Below are 21038 nucleotides of genomic sequence, written 5' to 3' on the forward strand. Positions count from 1 at the left end.
GTCCAGCGTATCATTCAAACAATTCAAAATGTTTATCTATTTTGCAATTATACATTTGTTGACCGTTACGTACGCTCAGGATTTTGGACTCAATCCGTTGCTATTGAGCAAGAAAGGTGAACACGAAGACACTGCTAAGTGCGTTTTAAGATTTTGCTCAAAGTATTTCGTTGATAAAATTGCTCTTAGTGGAAGCATCGTCATTGTAAATATCAACTCTTACGTTTCAACAACACAACAAACCCTACTAGAAACTATACACCATGGATATAAACTGACAGTTATGGTTAAAGACTCAGCAAATCGTCATAAAAACGCTTCCCATTTTCCTGAAAAGGCCAAGAATTACATGATGATTCTGGAGGAGAAGGAAGAATTAGAACGAAATATACTACAACTCAATAAGCTTCCATCATGGAATCCATTAGCAAAAGCTGGTATTTATATAGAATTACAACCAAAATATGAAGTTGATTCTTTGGTGAAAGAAATCATTAATGTTTTGAGGAAATATAAGTTTCTGCAAACAACTGTTTTTGTAAATTTTCCTGAATTAAAAGAGCTACGTGCTTATACGTGGAAACCCTTCAGTGATACAAACTGTGGAGGGCCTTGTGATGCTATATATTTGATGGATACATGTCAGAACGATACGATTACTGAAATTGAACATTCGAGTTTTGTTATACCAATGGACATGAAAAGGTGTCCATTAACAGTTTATACTGTTATAAGTGAACCGTACGTAATGCCACCTTCAAGGAAGAAGAAAAATTCCATTTATAACGATGAGTACAAATTTGATTTGGGTATAGATGTTAATATTATGAAGACTTTATCTCAGTTCGCCAATATGACACTTATCATTAGAATGTCAAACGTTTCAGGAGATTGGGGGAATCTAGAAAGTGATGGTACGGCTACTGGACTCTTTGGAAAACTCAGAAACGATGATGTCGACGTTATCATGGGTAATATGGAAGTGAACAAAGATATCAGAAAATGGTTTGACGCTTCAAGCAGTTATATGCAAGATGAAATTACGTGGTGCGTACCCAAAGCCGGAGCAGCATCTACCTGGTCTAATTTGATTACAATATTCACCTGGTCAACGTGGTTGACAACATTTGCAGCGGTAATTATTGTGTCATTTATTCTACACTGGTTTACTTATAACGAAACCCCAAAAACCACTAAATGGCCTACTAAATCTATACTTATGACATATGGAATGATATTAGGGTGGGGTGGATTATTTAAGCCTCAACGAATTTCATTTAGAATATTACTCATGTCTTGGTTATTATTTGCAATCAATTTGAACACCTCTTACCAAAGTCTTTTAAGGAGTTTTCTAATTCATCCGAAGTATGATAAACAAGTTGAGTCTGATGTTGAAATAGCTAATGCTCGTTACAAAGTGGGTGGTAAGGAGGCTTTAAAAGGAAACTTTAAAAATCCAGATGTTATTAGTAACTATTTATACAATTACTACGAGACTTGTAGTTCTTTTCAAAATTGTATCAAACGCGTTTCTTTTGACAAGAATTTCGCTGTAGCTGGATCAAAAAGACAAGCTATGTATCAAGAACAATTCTTAGGGAATGGAACTTCGTTGATGTATTGCTTTCCAGAAGCTACTGGAATTTATAAATATGGTGTTGTTGTTATATTTAGAAAGTGGTTTCCTCTGACCACTAGATTTAATAGATATATGAGGAGTGTCTCTGAAAACGGTCTGATTTGGAAATGGAACAATGAAGTATTCACGCATATGAATAGACTTATAGCCAGTGATATGGTTCCTCTTGGCATAGAACACGTGCTTGGAGCGTTTTTGTTGTTAACGATCGGTTACTTGACATGCATTGTTGTTTTTATTATGGAGGTTTTAATATATTATTGTAAAAAATATATATGTAATAAAAGAAAAAAAAACTTTACCTTTGTGAATTAACAACGTTAGTCAATTTCTTACACCTGCCAATATGCATTCTTTAATGATGATTACATCCTGCAAATCATCTTTAAAAATAAAATGATACTATTTATAGTAAAGCGATGGCAAACCCATGTACATGCGTGACGTAGAAAGTATTGGAATTTCATCAATAATTGTAATAAAAATATTTTATAGATTTCCAAATTTTACCAAATATATTCAAATCAGTTTTAAAAATCAACAGCGCTGTATTCGCTTTTTACAAAATTACTTTTTTAATCTATAAAAATAAACGGTACATTTCGGTTATGAGGAATACAGCGGAAAACACATTTTTAAAATACCCGATATACTAAATTATTTGTTAGTTTGGGTTAGTTTAGGTTGGGTTAGGTTGGGTTAGGTTAGGTTAGGTTTGGTTAGGTTAACCTAACAAAAAATCCAGTATATCGGGTATTTTCAAAATGTATTTTCCGCTGTATTCCTGATAACCGAACTGTACCAAATAAACTGATAGAAAAGAGATGACTACTGCACATTTTAAGTTGACGGCCACTATCCACCATCTTCTGGGAATGTCTTAAAATGTGTACGGAAAGGGAAGAGATGCTCAAGTCGGTTCAACCAGCTGATGGGCCCATCGGACCGTTGCATTTAGAAAACTTACAGTGTCATATTGCCAACGTGAAGATCTCTTCACTAAGATTGTTCGGCAGTTTTGTATTGTTACTAAAAAAATTAATTTTGCCTCTACCTAGTCCTCTCTTCCATGCGTACTCTTAACTTAATCATCATGTAAATTCAGTTAAAGCACACCTGAGTACATGGCGACCTTAGTCTTGGTTAGCTGCTCCTGATACATTCCCCGACATTAAAAAATCATGCTTCATATCCAAACGTAGCGTCCCGTGATACGCCCGATTAATACTGGGTGTGGTTTGTTGGGGCCTTAACTTCAATGATGGTCACAAATTATGACAGATTATGAATTCTGATGGCGGATCGGTAACATATCGGCGTATAAAGTCATGGACTTCGGGTTTAACTCCCAATCTGGCAAATTCACATATTATTATTTCAATGTGTCTTTGGATCCAGATCGTGGATTTTGAATAGGTTGAGCATTTGGCTACTAGTCAATGAAACCTCTTTGTGGATTGTAGAGCCAATTAAGAAAAATACTACATATTACAGAATAAGTATGAGCCACAGAACAGATTAATAAATAGAATTCAGATAGGCTATACCCCCAATTAATACACAACATTTTAAGGCAGGGTTTTGAATGTGTGAGTGTCATATGAAAATGAAACATACATTATAGAATGCGATAGTATGTGTTGCAACCTTCAAATACACCAATATTGAATAAGCGTCAGTGCATAAACTGAGAGTAGTTGATAGAACGAAGGACAAGCTTAGAATGACATGTTCTTGACACGCGTTTAAGTTTATTTCACGTTCTTCCACACTCGAGATCGGTTGCCTGATACTCCACACCCGTTAGGTATTTCAGTTCCCATTATTTATATGTTCCCTGGTGCCAGCATATATACAATAGCATATTATTCCCAAACAAAAATTATTTATATTATAATTACTAAATTAGCTTCTTTTTCACTTTCATAATTATATTTTTCCTGTTAAATTTAGTTTGTAAAGTTCCCTTCTGCAATCAATGGTAAACAAACACTTTCGTTAATTTATAATGAAAACTGATTAGCGATTTGACTTCTGTGTAATTTATATGTATTGATTTTTATTGTCTGCTATCTAACAAAAATATCAACATGTACCTATAACTACTAAAATAAACGGGAACAATGTAACATTGTACTGCATTGTAAAATTATCACTCCAACAAAGTATGAAATGGTTTTAAAAAATATGTATTTGATTGTATCAACAAACTAAAAACACGTTTTATTGTAAACATAATAAATTACGCACTTTGTTGGTACATGTTATTATGTTAAATACATCGTTTTGACTTTAGAAAGAATATTAATAATGAATTAACAACTCTCGTGATAACTGACATATTTTCTATGTTTTAAGTGTAAACATTATATGTATGTTTGAAAACATGTTGTATTTTTTGATAAATTTTCCACAGGTAAATTCCAACGGTTGTCAATCTGTATGTCTGAAATGAATACATTTATTTTTGTATTAATTAATAATATGGATTCAAAGGCTACGATGGCCAAGCTGTTAAGAGTACCTATACGCTTCATAACTTTTCATTTTTTACTACACTGATACGCCTCTTTGTCTGTACCTAGCGTAAAATTATATCATATGATATTTGTTTGAATTAAAATGATATGTAGCAATAAATAAATAAATATATAATAATATGTGGAAAAAATATTTTTAGAATATATTACATCATTTTCACCCTAGAGTCTGAGTGCAGACTTATAATTTCGTGGGCCGAATCCTGGGACTGTGTCAGCAGATTGATCGGCGATTTTAAATACTGTAACGCAATTAAAAATTCTTTAATATGCATTTCCGTAGTGTCAAATTATAGTACAATAAGTAAATAGCTTACGGCAAAGGTTATTTCCGGAATATTTGTATTTTATACAATAGTCAGCTACTCGTATGTCCATTGACGCATATGACAGTAAGTAGCTGACTCGAATAATATAGTTATTTCCTAAATAATTATAGTGGATAGATATTATTTTGATATGTATAAATAGCGAATAATAATTCATCGGACATGTCACTCGAATCTAAGTACCTAGTCAGTTACTATCTCAGTCTATGTACAGTCAGTTAATTTATATTATTGTACCGATTATAGCCTCATGCTTATGTAACCATAAAATATAAACTCTCAGTCCTTCATCATCACGAATAACCACGATCGTCTTTCATATACAACACCATTTACCCTCATATCGACGACTCCTACCTATTTATAAGTGAAACAACAACATTTAACTAATTTTAAAAAACCTCACTAGTTTAAATAAAAATAGTTTCATTTTCAACCCTATTTCAAACACTACACTATAAATAACTAGGTAGTATGATAATGCATTTAAAAATTTTGACAAAATTTACAGACTACCTTATTATTTATACATAATAATATATTATATTATATTTATAATACATTTTATTTGCTTCTATGCCCATTGGTTTTTTTATTGTGTTATGCCCAACATACGCCGTTCCATATAACGGTATGCTAATCTTGGTCTCTAAATCAGGTAACGTTTACGACTCTCCATGTCTCATATAAACTTACTTACCGCTATAGACCATTTAAGTCCATGCCCGACTGCGCAATCGTCCTCCAGAGTTCTTTAACCCGAGCTCTCTCTCTATCTCATGTCGATCGCGTTCAGCCTTTCTGCGTCTCTCTTGACGTTATCTGCCCATCTCCTCGAAGAGCAGCCCAGGGAACGAGTGTCCACAGAGATTCCTTAATAATCTTTATGGAGAGCTCTAGACCCATCGCATCTAACAACGTTCCGACCATCTGAAGTTTCGTGTCCTCATGACTTTGAATAAACTAGGCTTAAATGGTTTGCAGACCTCAGCATTCATACGGATGCACAACGTTTGGTTTTCTTTAACTGGTACAAATTTAATATCCATCCAAGAATTTTGTTTTTGAATACTCAGATAGCCTTCTCTATTTCTCCGTTAGGCTCCAGGTTTCACACACATACAGAGCGATTGTTTTTACAGTCACGTTGTATACCTTTTTGGATTTTTGTCTTTTTGGACAGAATCTAGTACCTGAATAGATTAGATTCTTCATTGCTAAGAATGCTGCACTTCCACTCTTTGATCTTCTGAGAGTCCTTTTGAATTTCGTATTACTTACCAAAATGTTTCCTGTGTGTCTATTGTTCCTAAATACACTTAAATACTTAGTCTTCTCAATGTCAACCTTTAGATGTATACGTTTTATCCTCCAGAGGTGTGATAATATCCCGTATATATATTTCTTTTTCCCCCATACCGTAGCAAATATTCCATGAATGTATGAGGCATTAAACATAATAGAAGAGATAATAAAAGAAGATTATATTTTATAGTACGTGGCATATTAAATTATTATATAAAATCAAAAAGCAAACAAAAAAATTGATGAATACATTTTTAATGACATTTAAACATACATTTTTTGCAAAAATAGATTTCAATATGTTTTATGTTAGGCAGCTTTTAAATTTCTATCATTAATGATCGGTCGCAAGCCGTTAGTGAATCATAGCTGATTACGTTATAATAATCTGATCATGGCATGGTTGATCGATTATCACTGACGCCATCTATGCGGTTAACTAAAATTAAGTGTTATTAAGTGTTTTTAATCCATAATATGGATCCAATTGGTTGGACAAATGGCCACTGCAAATGTACCGGAAAGTTAAATTTGTTAATGTATCCTCCTCTCCATGGAGACCTAGCATTCTTAAATTAAGGTCGATTATCTGGTGTCCTTGTGGGGTTTCCCATAAGCTTATTTTAGAACGCGTCCAGAAGAAATTTTTTCGATGTCTTTATTGTAAGACATATAACTATTTTCCTTTCAATAATTCGTGAAATGATTATTTTCCGACTGCCTTTCTACAAGGCACGCCTACTTTTTACTCTCTTGAATCTCGTAGGTCACTTCTGCTCTTGAAACATTTTTGCCTATTATCGGGAGGGGTGGTTTTCAATACTGGTGTCCGAAAGAATTGAAATTTACACGCGCCTGTCATTTACCTACGTGGTCGCAGCCATGATTTATTCTGGAGCTAAACAGTTTCCCCGTGTCAAGCCTATCAGGCACGATTAGTGAGTGGTGCGAGACCAATCAATGCGCTCTTCAATGTATTTGAAACTTTATTTTTCTGTATAAAATTTTACTTATGTTTTTTATTATTATTATATTCTCTTCTTCTCTTGTGAAGGTAATATTTTATTATAATGAAAATCTCATATTGTGAACATCTTGAATTTAGATTTATTATATGCACAATCTTTTATTTTCTTAAATAAATAAATAAATGTGCTTCTCTTTGGTGTGAAATACTAATTTACTTATTTTTAACATTTATACATTATAATATAAGTGTATATTAATGTAGTATTTGTTTGGAACCATTGCCTTACAACATAATATACAACACGAAACAATGTTATTGCTATGCAACGTAATATTTAACAGAAATCACTTTATAAAAAGTCACAGCTTAATTTTATTTTTCCCGTGTAGCGCTTTATCCCCTTCTAGATCCTGGTCACCTCAAGCAGACTTTAAAAGCTATCATTCTGCTTAGTGATACACTCTCCTTCGCAGTTATCAACTTCCAAGTCAATTTCGATAGCACCAAACCAGATGGTTTGATTCTCACTTGCCAGGATATCGAAAACGTTGGGCTTTGATAAATCAGATGTCATCAAATTCGTCAAACAGTTGATAAACGTAATTAATACGGAAACAAATATTAAATTGTTGGAGACGAAACCATTTATTTTTGAATATTTTCAACTTCGAAGAATCGCTGGCATTAACAATAGTGTATTAAAAATTTAATAAATATTATTTATTATGTATTTTCTGCGAGTGTTTAGTTTATTTCTTATTCTGAAATCTGCTCAATCAATTATTAGTGATTCTATCAAAAACAAAACCTCTAATGGTACAGATATTCTTCTAAGCAGAATACACTCAAAAATTAAATACGAGGCTTCCCAGTGCGTGATCAACTTATTACTGAAATACATCGAAAGCGTTCAAATTATTGGAATCCCTAAATTAGTCTGCGTGAAAACATCTGAAGATGTCAATAGATTCACTCAAGAGTTTTTCTTAGAAGGAATATTCGACTCAAATTCAGTTGCAGTACTCACAACTGACGCAAAAAATGAATCAATCCATAACCTGAAACTACAGGACAAAGTTTCAATATATATATTCTTCGGCCATAGAGATAAAATATTCGAAGATATCTTCCGGATGCAAACCAGCGAAGCTTGGAATGCTGAAGCAAGCTTTTACATCATAATACAAGAAGAAAATATAGAAAGAGATTATATCATCGAAATATTCAATGACTTACGGAGTTACAGAATTTTTGATGCATTCATTTTGGTGATGAAAATTTATACAAATAAAGTATGGTCGTATACTTGGTTACCGTACGAGGGTAATTCGTGTGGAAAATCATGTGAAAAATTATACGATCTTGACGTATGCGAAGACACTAAAGTAATTCAGATTAATAAGTTCAAAAATAAAATCCCGGAAGAATTTCACGGATGTCCGTTAAATATGCTGGCTATAGTTTCTCCGCCTTACATAAATCCTCCCAGATACAATAATGAAACTGGTAGATTTATATTTACAGATGGTATCGAAATGAGGCTTATAAAATTAATCACTCAGAGACTAAATATGACATTAATAGCAGTTCCAGCTCCCGTCAGCTATGAAATGGGAATAATCTACGACCCAATTGATAACATTATTAATGAAACTGTAGATATAATTGGTGGAAAATACTTAGTCAATCAATTTACTAAGGATTTTCATGCAATAACGTATCATTTAGAAGATCATTTAGTTTGGTGTTTTCCTCCGGCTTCAAGGGTAAAGTTTTGGTCCAGCATTAAGCTTTGTTTTACCAAACAATCATGGGTATTAATGGGATTTTTGGTCGTCTTTGTCAGTATTTCTATTCGGTATTTATTGTCAAAAGAGTCCAGAGTGTATAGACTATGTATTTTTAGTATAACATTTGACGTTTTATCCATGCTATTAGGAAACGTTTCATGGTTTGCACCAAAGCGATTCATATTTCGAATTATTTTTATTTCTTGGTTGTTATTTGCAATAGTGACTAATGTAGCTTTTCAAAGCTCTTTAAAAAGTAATTTGTTTAATCCAATATTAGAAAAACACTTTTACAATTTTGAAGGTATCATATCTCAAGGTTATTATTATGGTGGACATCCGATGGATAAATATTTGCCAGGATTGTCAGAAAAAGGTAAAGAAACCTCAATGGAAAACTACGAAAGTTGTACTCCAATTAAAGACTGCATAGAACGAGCAGTGTATGGAAAGAAATTTGCTTTATTAATCTCTTTGAGTTATATAAAATACTATGAGAGGATAGAAAAGTTGAGAACTGAACCATCTTTAACATGCCCAACTGCTCAAAAGGTTAAAACTGGATATCCAATTTTCGTGTTGTGGAGAAATTACCCGGCAAGAAAGAAAATGCAAAATGTAACATCCAGGATATCTGAGAGTAAAATACTATTAATGAAGTCCAGTAAAAAAGGACGCGTGTTTGGAAAGAAGAACAAAGAAAAACCATTAGAATTTTATGATTTCATTGAGATTTTTCAGTTCCTTCTCATGGGTTACGGCGCTTCATCGTGTACTTTAATGCTGGAAGTTCTCTACGCAAAATATAAAATCAAGGCTAATTTAAAACGCAATAAAAAACTCTTTAAATATGTTGACTAACATCTTCTAATTAATTTAAGTTTTGCACTATTTTATTTGAGTCATTTTTTGCGACCCTGGTTTCGTTTTTCAGCACTATGCGCACTCACCAATGACAAATACACACTGACAACGAAAAACGGTAAAGTCATTTTTGTTTATATATCAATTAAATACAATAAAAGAAGGCAAAAATCTTATTTCCGAAGTATGGGATCAGATATTAAATCAAATTTTTAATATTTTGAATATTCGTAAAATTCATACTTTCAGTAGGCAAGCACATTAAAATGTCATTACTGTTAGACAATGGAACTAGGAAACGTGTTATATATATGTAAATACTGGAATAGTACAAAACTCAAATCAATTAGAATTTAAATTCAAATTCATTCAAGTACCCTCAATCGATTGTATTACTTCTATATCTACTGATATGAAAGGATTTATGTAAGAAGGTTTGTTTCGATTTTTATTATAACCATGGAATCAGGGCAATTGAACATTACGTGCATATTATATTTTTATTTTCTTGCTTTATAATATAAGAGATAAATTTTGATGATGAAGTAGAAAAACATATGTGAAATTTTATGTAATAATTGTCAATATGTCACGGCATTTTATTATTATAAGGGATAAAACATTGTTTTATTTATTTATGCACTATTTAATATTAATTAAGGATTTGGATTGCAAGTTATTATTAAAACTAGACTGGTAGGTTGGCGCGAAAAGGGTGGCGAAAAAGGTTTGGACGCACCTGAACGGCGGTTTAAGAGGCTTTCGATATATTATTTTCTCAACGCCTTGTAGGGATGAAGGTAACTAACTGTACTTAAAAAACCGTGGAATTCTTTGTCTTGCATCCCCGTCTAGTACTTCTTGATCTTTTAAAAGTACACATAATATGAGTCTCTCGATTACAAGTTTTTTAATCTAAGATTTAGGTATACTTTTATCATATAAATTGGTAGTTGTCACTACACATAAATATATTATGTATGTTGAAGACGCTAGAAATATACGCTTAAAATTGATCTTATATCTTTCCCTTCCCGAGTGAGAGTACGTTAGCGTGTCTATCCATCTGTAATTTTTGCGAGTAATTGATAGTAACTACGCTATCTGAGTGTTTCAAATGTCATTAAGAAAGTGCTACTACTCGTTTAATTTAAATCAAAGTAATAACGTTGTAAATTACTTCATTTATAAATGGCGTCATAAGAAGTAATCCACAATATCGTGGATAAAGTGAAAAATGGTAGTTTGAATCTCAATATCTCTAATTTTCATTATACATTTTTGTCTAAAAATAATTTTTTGTTTTTTAATTGTTAGTTTTCAAAATAGTATTTTCAGTTAAAAAATATTCAATTTTTTTTAATCGTGTACAAATTATATAATATGTACAACAGCCATAAAGAAAGATATAATTTAATAAATTCATCGGAATATTATTGATTTTCTACTGCATTGTGTAGCAGCATCTATAGAATAAAACAACCCTGTTTATAATATATATATATATAAAATTTCATTAATAATGTATTTGAAAAATGACAGTTGCTTATATTGCAAATTGGCCTTCATATATTTGCCTAATTTTCCTAATGCTGAGATTTTGTGAAGTATATGACAGAAATGCCTAATTTTTATGAGTAGATTAAAATTATTGTCATAGATAATAGAATTAATAAATATTAAAATGTAATTCAATAGTTTATTAAAATACTTCTAATTATAATAATATTATGTGTGAGTATGATTATGATTATAAAATAAAGAATTAATGCTCTTAATTAGCTGTAATGTCTTTCGGTGCAAAAGACGCGCTAGGCGCGTAGCCATTAGTTGGTCATTAGATATAATAAGCATGCTATTTAAATGTGGTAATTAATTGGTTATTATCTGGTCAGCATTGAATGTGTTATTGAAATACAATAATGTTACTGACTACCAAAAAATAATTATCACCGGCAAGGTCAATCCAATGTTGAATAAAAACCTCTACAAGTTGACTTACCTAATTTCTTTTAATTAGTAGGTACATTTCGTTGCCACTTACTTTGCCTGCTTTTTTGACATTTTACGCCTCCTTGTTCTTAAATTGTGTGTTCTCTTCGAACTATATGTCGGTGTATCGGTGTGAGTGTCAATTTTCCGAGAGGCGCAACAACTCAAGTAAATTATAACTTCGTCTAATACTGCAGAGCTAAGTATGATGCGGCTCAGTTTGTTACCGCTAGAGGTTCTGTTAAATTGTTTTAATGGGGAGATTTTTTTGTATAACATTATTAACAGTGGTTTATTTCAGATATCCCACTAATGCTTTGAAGTTACTGGACATTTTTTTTTAATAAATGCAACATTGGTATTGTTCTTTTAAATGGGGTTTTACGATTTACTTTTTTTTATCTTATTATGTGCGTAGGTAGAGCTTTCAGCAAAGTATTGGCATACTTATCTCGAAGTCAACTTTTTTCATCTCATCTTACTGTTGCTCTCAAGTAGCGAAATGTAGAGTTGGTGAAGTGTCCTATAGATAGTATTATTTGGATATATAGACTCAGTAGTAGATAACTGTTAAAAAAGTAAGTATATAACCATTTTACATTTTTTATATTATGAACACTTTTAATTTTAAGTTCCATGATTGTGTAGAAAATGTACAATTTTTGTCTTTAAATTATTATGTATGTAATGTTCTTATATACAACTTTTTAGCTAAAGCAAAAGTCATTGTTGAACTGTTAACTAAAATATCAATAAATGATTAGTTATATATTATATAATAAATTTTAATAGATTTAGTGGTAAAAAGATTTTCACAACTTATTATTTATATAAGAAAGCACGTGTCACTTTATATTTCACTTATTATTCAAATAAAGCTACCTACACACAAAATACTAACGTAATTTATTTATTCATAATTTAATTAAAATGATAAACATTTATATACTTTGTATGTACACAGAAAAAAAATACCTAGAGTCTAGACCAGTGGTTCTTAACCTTTTCGAAGTCACGGTGCACTTTTGATCATAAGAAAAAATTGCGGTGCACCAAAATCAAACGGTTAGAAAACAAAGAAAAATATTCGAACATACCTCTTATTACAAATTAAGCAGATTACCAAGAAATGGGAATACGCCCAAGATGTACACTGTCTCTTTGTAGATTTTAAAACCGCATATGACTCTATTGATAGAGAAGCTCTCTGGAATATATTGAAAGAATTTGAAATACCGTCAAAACTTATAAATATAATAAAAGTATGCATGGACGGATCCAGAAGTAGAATTCATATGCAAGGTAGTATATCAGAATCTTTTAAGGTGACAGCAGGACTAAAACAAGGCGACTCCTTATCACCAATGCTGTTCAACTTAGCTTTAGAGAAAGCCGTTAGAGAAGTTCTGAAAGCAGAAGGTGGAGTTACCCTGAATGGGTCCCATAAAATATTGGGCTACGCAGATGATTTGGTGGTGCTCGGAGAATCTGAAGAAGAAGTCAGAGATATTTTCACTCCTCTGGAGGACACAGCGAAAAGGTTGAACTTACGAGTAAATGTGGGAAAGACCAAGTATTTGAAAATGACAAGAGGCATTGAACCCTCTGGAAACATTGGAATAAGAAACTCCTCGTTCGAGAGAACCTCTCTCTTCAAGTATTTGGGCTCCAACATTACCTCTAAAAATGAAATGTCCCTAGAGCTCTCTGACCGACTGAGAAGTGGAAATGCAGCATACTTCGCGCTGAGTCGTCTGTTCAGGTCCAAAATGCTGTCCATCAAAACGAAATTCCGGGTGTATAACGTGGTCATCAAGCCAATCGTCATGTATGGATGTGAAACGTGGGGTTTAACAGAAAAACAAGAAAAGGCGCTCCAAGTGTTTGAAAACAGAATCCTCCGGAGAATACTTGGACCCGTCAATGAGGACCACCGGTGGCGCATCCGCACAAACGCTGAGCTCTTCGACCGATACCAACCTAGAATCACTAATATTCTGAGGTCAAGAAGGCTCAGATGGGCGGGCCACGTTGTACGATCTGAAAGATCTAGAACTCTCTATAGGATTTACAAAGGCACACCAGCTGGCACTCGACCTATTGGCCGCCCTCGACGGAGATGGGCGGACAACATTCAAAGGGATGCGGAAAAGCTGGGGATAGTCAACTGGGAAGAGAGAGCGCTGGACAGAGATGCCTGGAGAAACGTTGTACAGTCGGCCATGGACCTGAACGGCCCCTAGCGCCAGTTTAATAATAATAATAACATAACAGTCAAAGAAAAAAAATATTAAGGAAACGATATATCATACGTATATGGAAAAATTGTAACTAAAATCACCCTTGACAAAATGGAATTTATTTGATATGAAAATCAAGTAATGTGATACCTGAGCTTTTCTGATTTTGCAGATTTCAGAAATATTAGGTCAAATATGTGATATAGCTACCCTCAATTTCTTCGTCTACATTCGTAAGTCTTTCTCGTTTTTTTAGTTTTTATATTAGTGTTATTGTTGAGAAACCGAGCTCACACAAAAATATAATGTTGAATACAAAACTGTACCAAAATTTTCAGTGCCCTCTGTTAGTAGAGAGCTGAATATTTTGTTATTTTTGTCTTGGACAGAAATCCAAAATTCCTCCATAGTTATTTCAGAAATTTTAATTTTGAATAGGTACGATCCGTTCACAAGATGACCAAGTTTTCTTCTTTTTGGTACAAAAATTTACAACTCGATGTATCAATCGTAGCAAATCGATTTCGTAATTTTCTATATTTAAGGAAGGAAAGTTAAATGTTCTGTTATAGCGAAAATAATTCCCTTGGCAATGTTTTCATTAAAGTGGTTTCAGCAAAATCAAAATCACATTAGATCTTTGTGGGCTTTTATAATCTCGCGAAAGACTTTTTTGGATTTCACTATTTCGCGGTTTTTCTGCTTTCATCATTTTTTTCACGGTGCAACAAGCTAGCGGTGCACCAATGCTCCGCGGTGCACCGGTTAAGAACCACTGCTAGACAATGTTAAAATACTCTTTTTAAAAACACAAATGTGTGAGTGTCCTACAAAAATGAAACACATTATAGAGTGCGATAGTATGTGTTTCAACCTTCAAATACACCAATATTGAATAATCATCAGTGCATAAACTGAGATTAGTTAACAGAACGAAGAACAAGATTAGAATGACATATTCTTGAAACACGTTGAAGTTTATCCCATGTTCTTCCACACTCGATATCGGTTGCCTGTTACTCCACATCCGATAGGTATTTCAGTTCCCATTAATTATATATTCCCTGGTATTATCATAATATATACAATAGCATATTATTATTCCCAACAAAAAATTGTTTATATTATAATAACATTATTAGCTTCTTTTTCACTTTCATAACTATATTTTTTCCTGTTATATTCAATTTGTAAAGTTTGCCTCTGCAATCAATGATAAACAAACACTTTCGTTAATTTATAATGAAAACTGATTATCGGTTTTACTTCTGTATAATTTATATGTATTGATTTATATTATCTGCTATCTAACAAAAATATCAACATGTACCTTCCTATAAACACTAAAATAAATGGAAACAATATAAAATTGTACAGTATTGTAAAATTATCACTCCAACAAAGTATGAAATGGTTTTAAAAAAATATACATTTGATTTTATCAACAAACTAAAAACATGTTTTATTGTAAACACAATAAATTACGCACTTTGTTGGTACATGGTATTGTGTTAAATACATCGTTTTGACTTTAGAAAGAATATTAATAATGAATCTAGAGCTCTCGTGATAACTGACATATTTTCTATGTTTTAAGCATTGATATACTACTGATACCTACACGTTTTTACGTATATGGAGGACCCTTTTAAGGTAAAATGCGAGCAAAGCTATGGATGCCACATTCATGTTTCTTATAGTCCGCTAAGCCAAATATCCGTCTATCGCCGCTCGATCAAATAAAATGCTCTGTACTTTTATTTATTAACTAAAAAATGTACAAATTACTAGATTGGTGAGATAAAGGTTGGTCACGCGAGATTAGTATTAATAATCGAGACTCCAAAGAAATAATTTAAGATTTTAAATTGTTTATGTTAAGGTTTTGCTGTAACGATAGCTGTGCGCTTAGTTAGGTTAAAATATTTCAAACACAATGTCTATTGTCCGGCGGATACCTAATTTCTCCAAATTCGCTGTAACTCGCCACTACCTGGCTGGAATTCTAGCCAAAAAAACCCATGGCAGGTAGAAGCCAAGCATCCCGCCGCGAGCAAGAATGACAGAGAGAGGTGAGCGTTCAGGGGTAGATTGAGAGGGACAGCGATAAAGCCAAAAAAGCGGACATGGCCGCAGCGCGCGGTAGATGTCCCATCTGCCAGGTCAGTAAGCCGAGGTCGGAGGTGGACACCACGTCTCGCCGTGTAAATTATAATTTTGCTGTTTACCTACTTTCTTTAAAAACAATTTCTGTGTCGACAGGAATTGACCGATCAGTCAAAAGTGATCGTGTACGTACCAACTTCTCATATCAGTTAAGTGACGTGAATCGCGATTTGTTTATTTTGTTTGTTAGCTACACAAGGCGCCCATAGTTGTCTAGCTAATTTAAAAATCGAGAAAATTAGCTTAGATAACCCTTCTATAAATTATAGTGTAGCCGTGCGATTACTGCGAATAAAAATATTAACGAATGAACTTGTGAAAATTTAATTAATATATATAGAATTTTCAGTGACCGACCTTTAAACTCGAATGTGCCGGTAACTTTATAAACTGTGAAAAACTTAATAATTGTGTACCTGTGTGTTGTGTTGTAAATGTAACCTTAATGTGAACCATAATTAATAATAAAAACCGTTGACCTTTGCGTCAATTAATTGGTGCGTTCATCATTTTTATCATCCCGGCATCCTATATTTACCCGACTGTCGAGACTAACCTTACACCGAACGTGCTCTACCAACACAAAATCCAGCTTCTATTGACCGCTTTGAACAATTTAACATCACTGAGCTAGTCAAAGGGTGGAAGCTGGTCGTGTAACTTACACATATCGACCGACGACGCGCTACCAACGGCGTCATCAACGCCAGGTCGACCGGAGAGCTGAGTGCGGAGGTCGGAACGGGCTGTGCGGTCCCGACTACCCTCCCTACCTGGACTTCCGGGGTGTCACTACTAGATGAGGTGTTCCCATACAAGTGTCATTTTAAAAATGTACCACAAAAGAAGATATTACGAATATCATCTTATAATATTTCCTTGTAGGTATAATACGTTAAGACCGTTAACATGGATTCCCGAATTTCACCCGTATTGCACTGGCTGTAAAACTAAATTTGCGTGCTTGGAATAGTGACCCTAAGGGTTTCTGCTAAAAACTTTTTATGCTATTCAAAAATAATCAGGAACGAGCTGAGAATATGACTTTTCATTTATTATAACTTTGAATATTATGTTAGTATATTTATTACATTTGTATACATTGACTTTGCTGGTATACTGTGTATAATCTACATATTATGCATTGTTAGATTAATAACCGTGTTGAGGAGCAAGAATACAATAATTTGTCACATTGATATATTAAGTCTCAATGTACTTAATATGAGAGATGGAGATACATATTATTATATTAACATAGAAAATTAAACAATATTACATTTTCATATGATATTAGATATGTATTTATTGAAGATCTTTTAAACATATTTTGATAAGAAACAATAGTTATTATTGTTACATATTATGTTAATACTATACTAATAATACCTATTTTCCCATGTTTTGTTTTTATCAATAAAGCATTTTAAAATGTCTAGTGATAGTTAATCAGTTGAAAATTTCGGTTCATGTCAACAACGAAACCGCCGAAATTTGAGAATTAGGGTATTTACATTTGAAATAAATAATAAAACTTAATTATATTTATTATGTAACCATTATGATTTCCAAACAAAGAAACATCAACAATGAAATTTTAAAATAATGGATTTTTCCAAATATAAAAATTAGTCTAATGGAAATTGTAATATTTTTATTATTTTATTTAAACTCTGTATTTATGTATTTTTATCGCCTCTTCGCCGCGAGAAAATCTAATCGCATTAATTATACCTATGTTTTTTTTAATATTTCATATAACAATTATAATGGAATACAAACAATGGTAAAGCTATTAGTGACAATTATATATGTCTAGATTAATAATTATTGAATTGATTATAAATAAATTTATGAAAACATGACAGCAGGTACAAGAAAAACATTATGCCGGCGCTTCATTGGCACGCAAGTCAGACGATTTACAGTCTTCGGACTTTTTTTTCGCGTGGAGCACCCCACATCTGCGGACTTTTTAATCCGCAGACCAGGCTCGTTGGATGTCAAACATGTTTGATATTTTCCTCTCCGAGCTGCCAGACTTTGTCCGTCGATCACTATGCAAATTCGATTTGACATTAATACGCAATCATTCAGACCTAAAAAAAATCTGTAATTGTTTTAAACATTTTCATTGATTAATATGTTAAATTAGACATTAGAAAATGAGAAATTTAACAATTATTTTTTTATTTGTATTTATAAAATTCATAAAAGAAAACGTAAAACTTGTTTTTTTCCCTGCTTTATTATTTTATGCAAGTCTACATATAAATAACACAAAATTATAGGATTATCGGAAGACATTACGATAATCTCAACTTTTGACTTTTGACAGCTCGACTTTTTTATTCGTTCGTTGATCAGTAGCAGAGCATAGACAAATCGGAAGATTAATTGTCCTCGGACTTTTGGCTCGCCAATGGAGCGCTGGCATTATAGTTTACTGAGTACCATAAATAATATATGCGATATCTAAAGCGTATGGTAAAACAAATTATTACTTTCATAATATTGGTAGTTATATTGTAAATTGAGACTAATGTTTTATTTAAATAAGAAATTTGCCAAATTTAAGTATCATCACAATGTCATTATCATTCCATTTTATTTTTGTTCATGTGAGTTCGGTCCTGCACCCAAAGCTTGCACGCTACCAAAAATTCATGTCTAAGCGGACAGATAAAGTCGTCATGCGCTGATTATAAATTAGAGTAAGTTGCAAGCTAGATCGGGCTTACTCATAATTATTGCCAGGTCGTTAGACAAATATTAAGTAAGCTTATATCAAGTTAAGTCCGCTGATATTAAAACAGTAAGTTTTAACACTGGCCGAGTCGGTGAAAATCAGGCATCATTTTAGGAAGTATATGATTCATCCAGTAGTATATCAATGGTTTAAAGTGTTATCATAATATTATGAATGTTCGAAAACATGTTAAATTTTTTGATACATTTTCCACAGGTAAATTCCAACGGTTGTCAATCTGTATGTCTGAAATTAATAAATTTATTTTTGTAATAATTAATAATAGCCAAGCTATTAAGAGTACTTATACGCTTCATAACTTTTCATTTTTAACTACACTGGTATGCCTCTTTGTCTGTACCTCGCATAAAATTATATCATATGATATTCGCTTGAATTAATATAATATGTAGTAATAAATAAATAAATAAATAGATAATAATATGTGGAAAAATATTTTTAGAATATATTACATCATTTTGACCCTAGAGTCTGAGTGCAGACTTATAATTTCGTGGGTTGAATCCTGGGACTGCCAAATTCACATTTTGTTTTTCATTGTAAGTAGTGGCTAATAACTATTTCTCATTAAAAAAATGTTAATATCTCCACTCAACAAAAATGGAAAATTGTGCTAGTCTAATTGGGAAGAATTATATTATGTGTTTATAAAAAGATATTGCATATATACATATATTATTATTTTATTTATTTAATACACTTATGGTTTTAAAGTTATTCAATATTTTCAATCACAAAACTAATACAGTTCCCATTAACTTCTGACTTACCTAGTTTTATCATTTTGTAGAGAAAGAAATGTAAAATCATATTCAATAGCTAACTGAAAAATAGTGAAAATCAAAGTTATCTAGTTGTAGTATTGAGGTGACGATATATAATAAAAGTGGAAATAGTACTATAAAATGGTGCTTTATTTAAATTTCCATCATGAATTGACAGTTAACACCGTTATATAAGTTCAATAGAATCGATAAATTAATTTAATGATATCTAATTATGAACATAAGACAACTTTTCAGAACTGTTATAAACCACCATTGTAATTAAGCAAAACTATTTTGTCTCCTTTAACTGTGTAAAGTTGCATTGAATTGTTAATACCTACCTTATTAAATTATAATATATCTACATATTTGTCATGAATGTTATATATCTACGAATGGTTATATTATTTATGGCGATAAACAACTCATTACCTGTGTCAGCAGATTGATCGGCGATTTTAAATACAGTACCGCAATTACAAATTCTTTAATATGCATTTCCGTAGTGTCAAATTATAGAACAATAAGTAAATAGCTTACAGCAAATGTTATTTCCGCGATATCTGTATTTTATACAATAGTCAGCTACTCGTATGTCCATTGACGCATATGACAGTAATTAGCTGACTCAATTAATATAGTTATTTCCTAAATAATTATAGCGGAAAGATATTATTTTGATTGTATAAATATCTAATAACAATTAATCGGACATGTCACTCGAATTTAAGTACCTGGTCCGTTTCTATCTCAGTCTATGTATGGTCAGTTTATTTATATTATTGTACCGATTGTAGCCTCATGCTTATGAAACCATAAATAAACTCTCACCCCTCCATCATCACGAATAACCACGATCGTCTTTCTTCTACAACACCATCGACCCTCACATCGACGACTCCTACATATTTATAAGTGAAGCAACAACACTTAACTAATTTTAAAATACCTTACTAGTTTAAATGAAAATAGTTCGATTTTCAACACCATTTCAAACACTACACTATAAATAACTAGATAATATGATAATGGATTTAAAAATTTTGACAAAATTTACTGACTACATTATCATTTATACATAATAATATATTATATTTATAATAATTATATTTTATTTGCTTCTTTGCCCATTGGTTTTTTATGGTGTAACCGTGTTATGCCCAACATAAACCGTTCCATATGACGGTGTGCTAATCTTGGTATCTAAATCAGGTAACCTTTACGACTATGCATGTCTTGTATAAACTTACTTACTTGGCGCTATAAACCATTTAAATCCATGCCAGACTGCGCAATCGTCTCCAGAGTTCTTTATCCCGAGCTCTCTCCCAATCTTATGTTGATCGCGTTCAGCCTTTCTGCGTCTCTCTTGACGTTATCTGCCCATCTCTTCGAGGGGCAGCCTATGGACCGAGTGTCCACAGAGGTTCCTTAATAAGCTTTATGGAGAGCTCTAGACCCATCGCATCTAACAACGTGACCGACACATCAGAATTCTGAGGTTTCGCGTCCTCAAACTTAAATGATTCGCAATGTTCAGCATTCGTACAGATGCGCCGCCTCCGGTTCAAGTATTCGTCCAAGAATTTTGATTTCGAATACTTAGATAGTCTTCTCTTATTTCTCCGTTAGGCTCCAGGTTTCACACACATACAGAGCGATT

At 32.5% G+C, this 21038-nt stretch overlaps 1 protein-coding gene across 1 annotated transcript; it reads left to right on the plus strand.

Annotated features, from left to right (window-relative positions):
- Positions 1 to 691: 691 nt before the first annotated feature.
- On the plus strand, positions 692 to 20810 carry LOC147071152 (uncharacterized). Its single transcript, XM_085948536.1, has 5 exons — positions 692 to 825; positions 1528 to 1904; positions 7609 to 7765; positions 8693 to 8895; positions 20662 to 20810. The coding sequence occupies exons 1-5, from the start codon at positions 692 to 694 to the stop codon at positions 20808 to 20810; spliced, it is 1020 nt and encodes a 339-aa protein (XP_085804662.1).
- Positions 20811 to 21038: the final 228 nt, after the last annotated feature.

This window comes from Rhyacophila brunnea, unplaced genomic scaffold, assembly GCF_057557595.1.
Source record: "Rhyacophila brunnea isolate RB1 unplaced genomic scaffold, BYU_Rbru_1.0 scaffold_20, whole genome shotgun sequence".
NCBI lineage: Eukaryota > Metazoa > Arthropoda > Insecta > Trichoptera > Rhyacophilidae > Rhyacophila > Rhyacophila brunnea.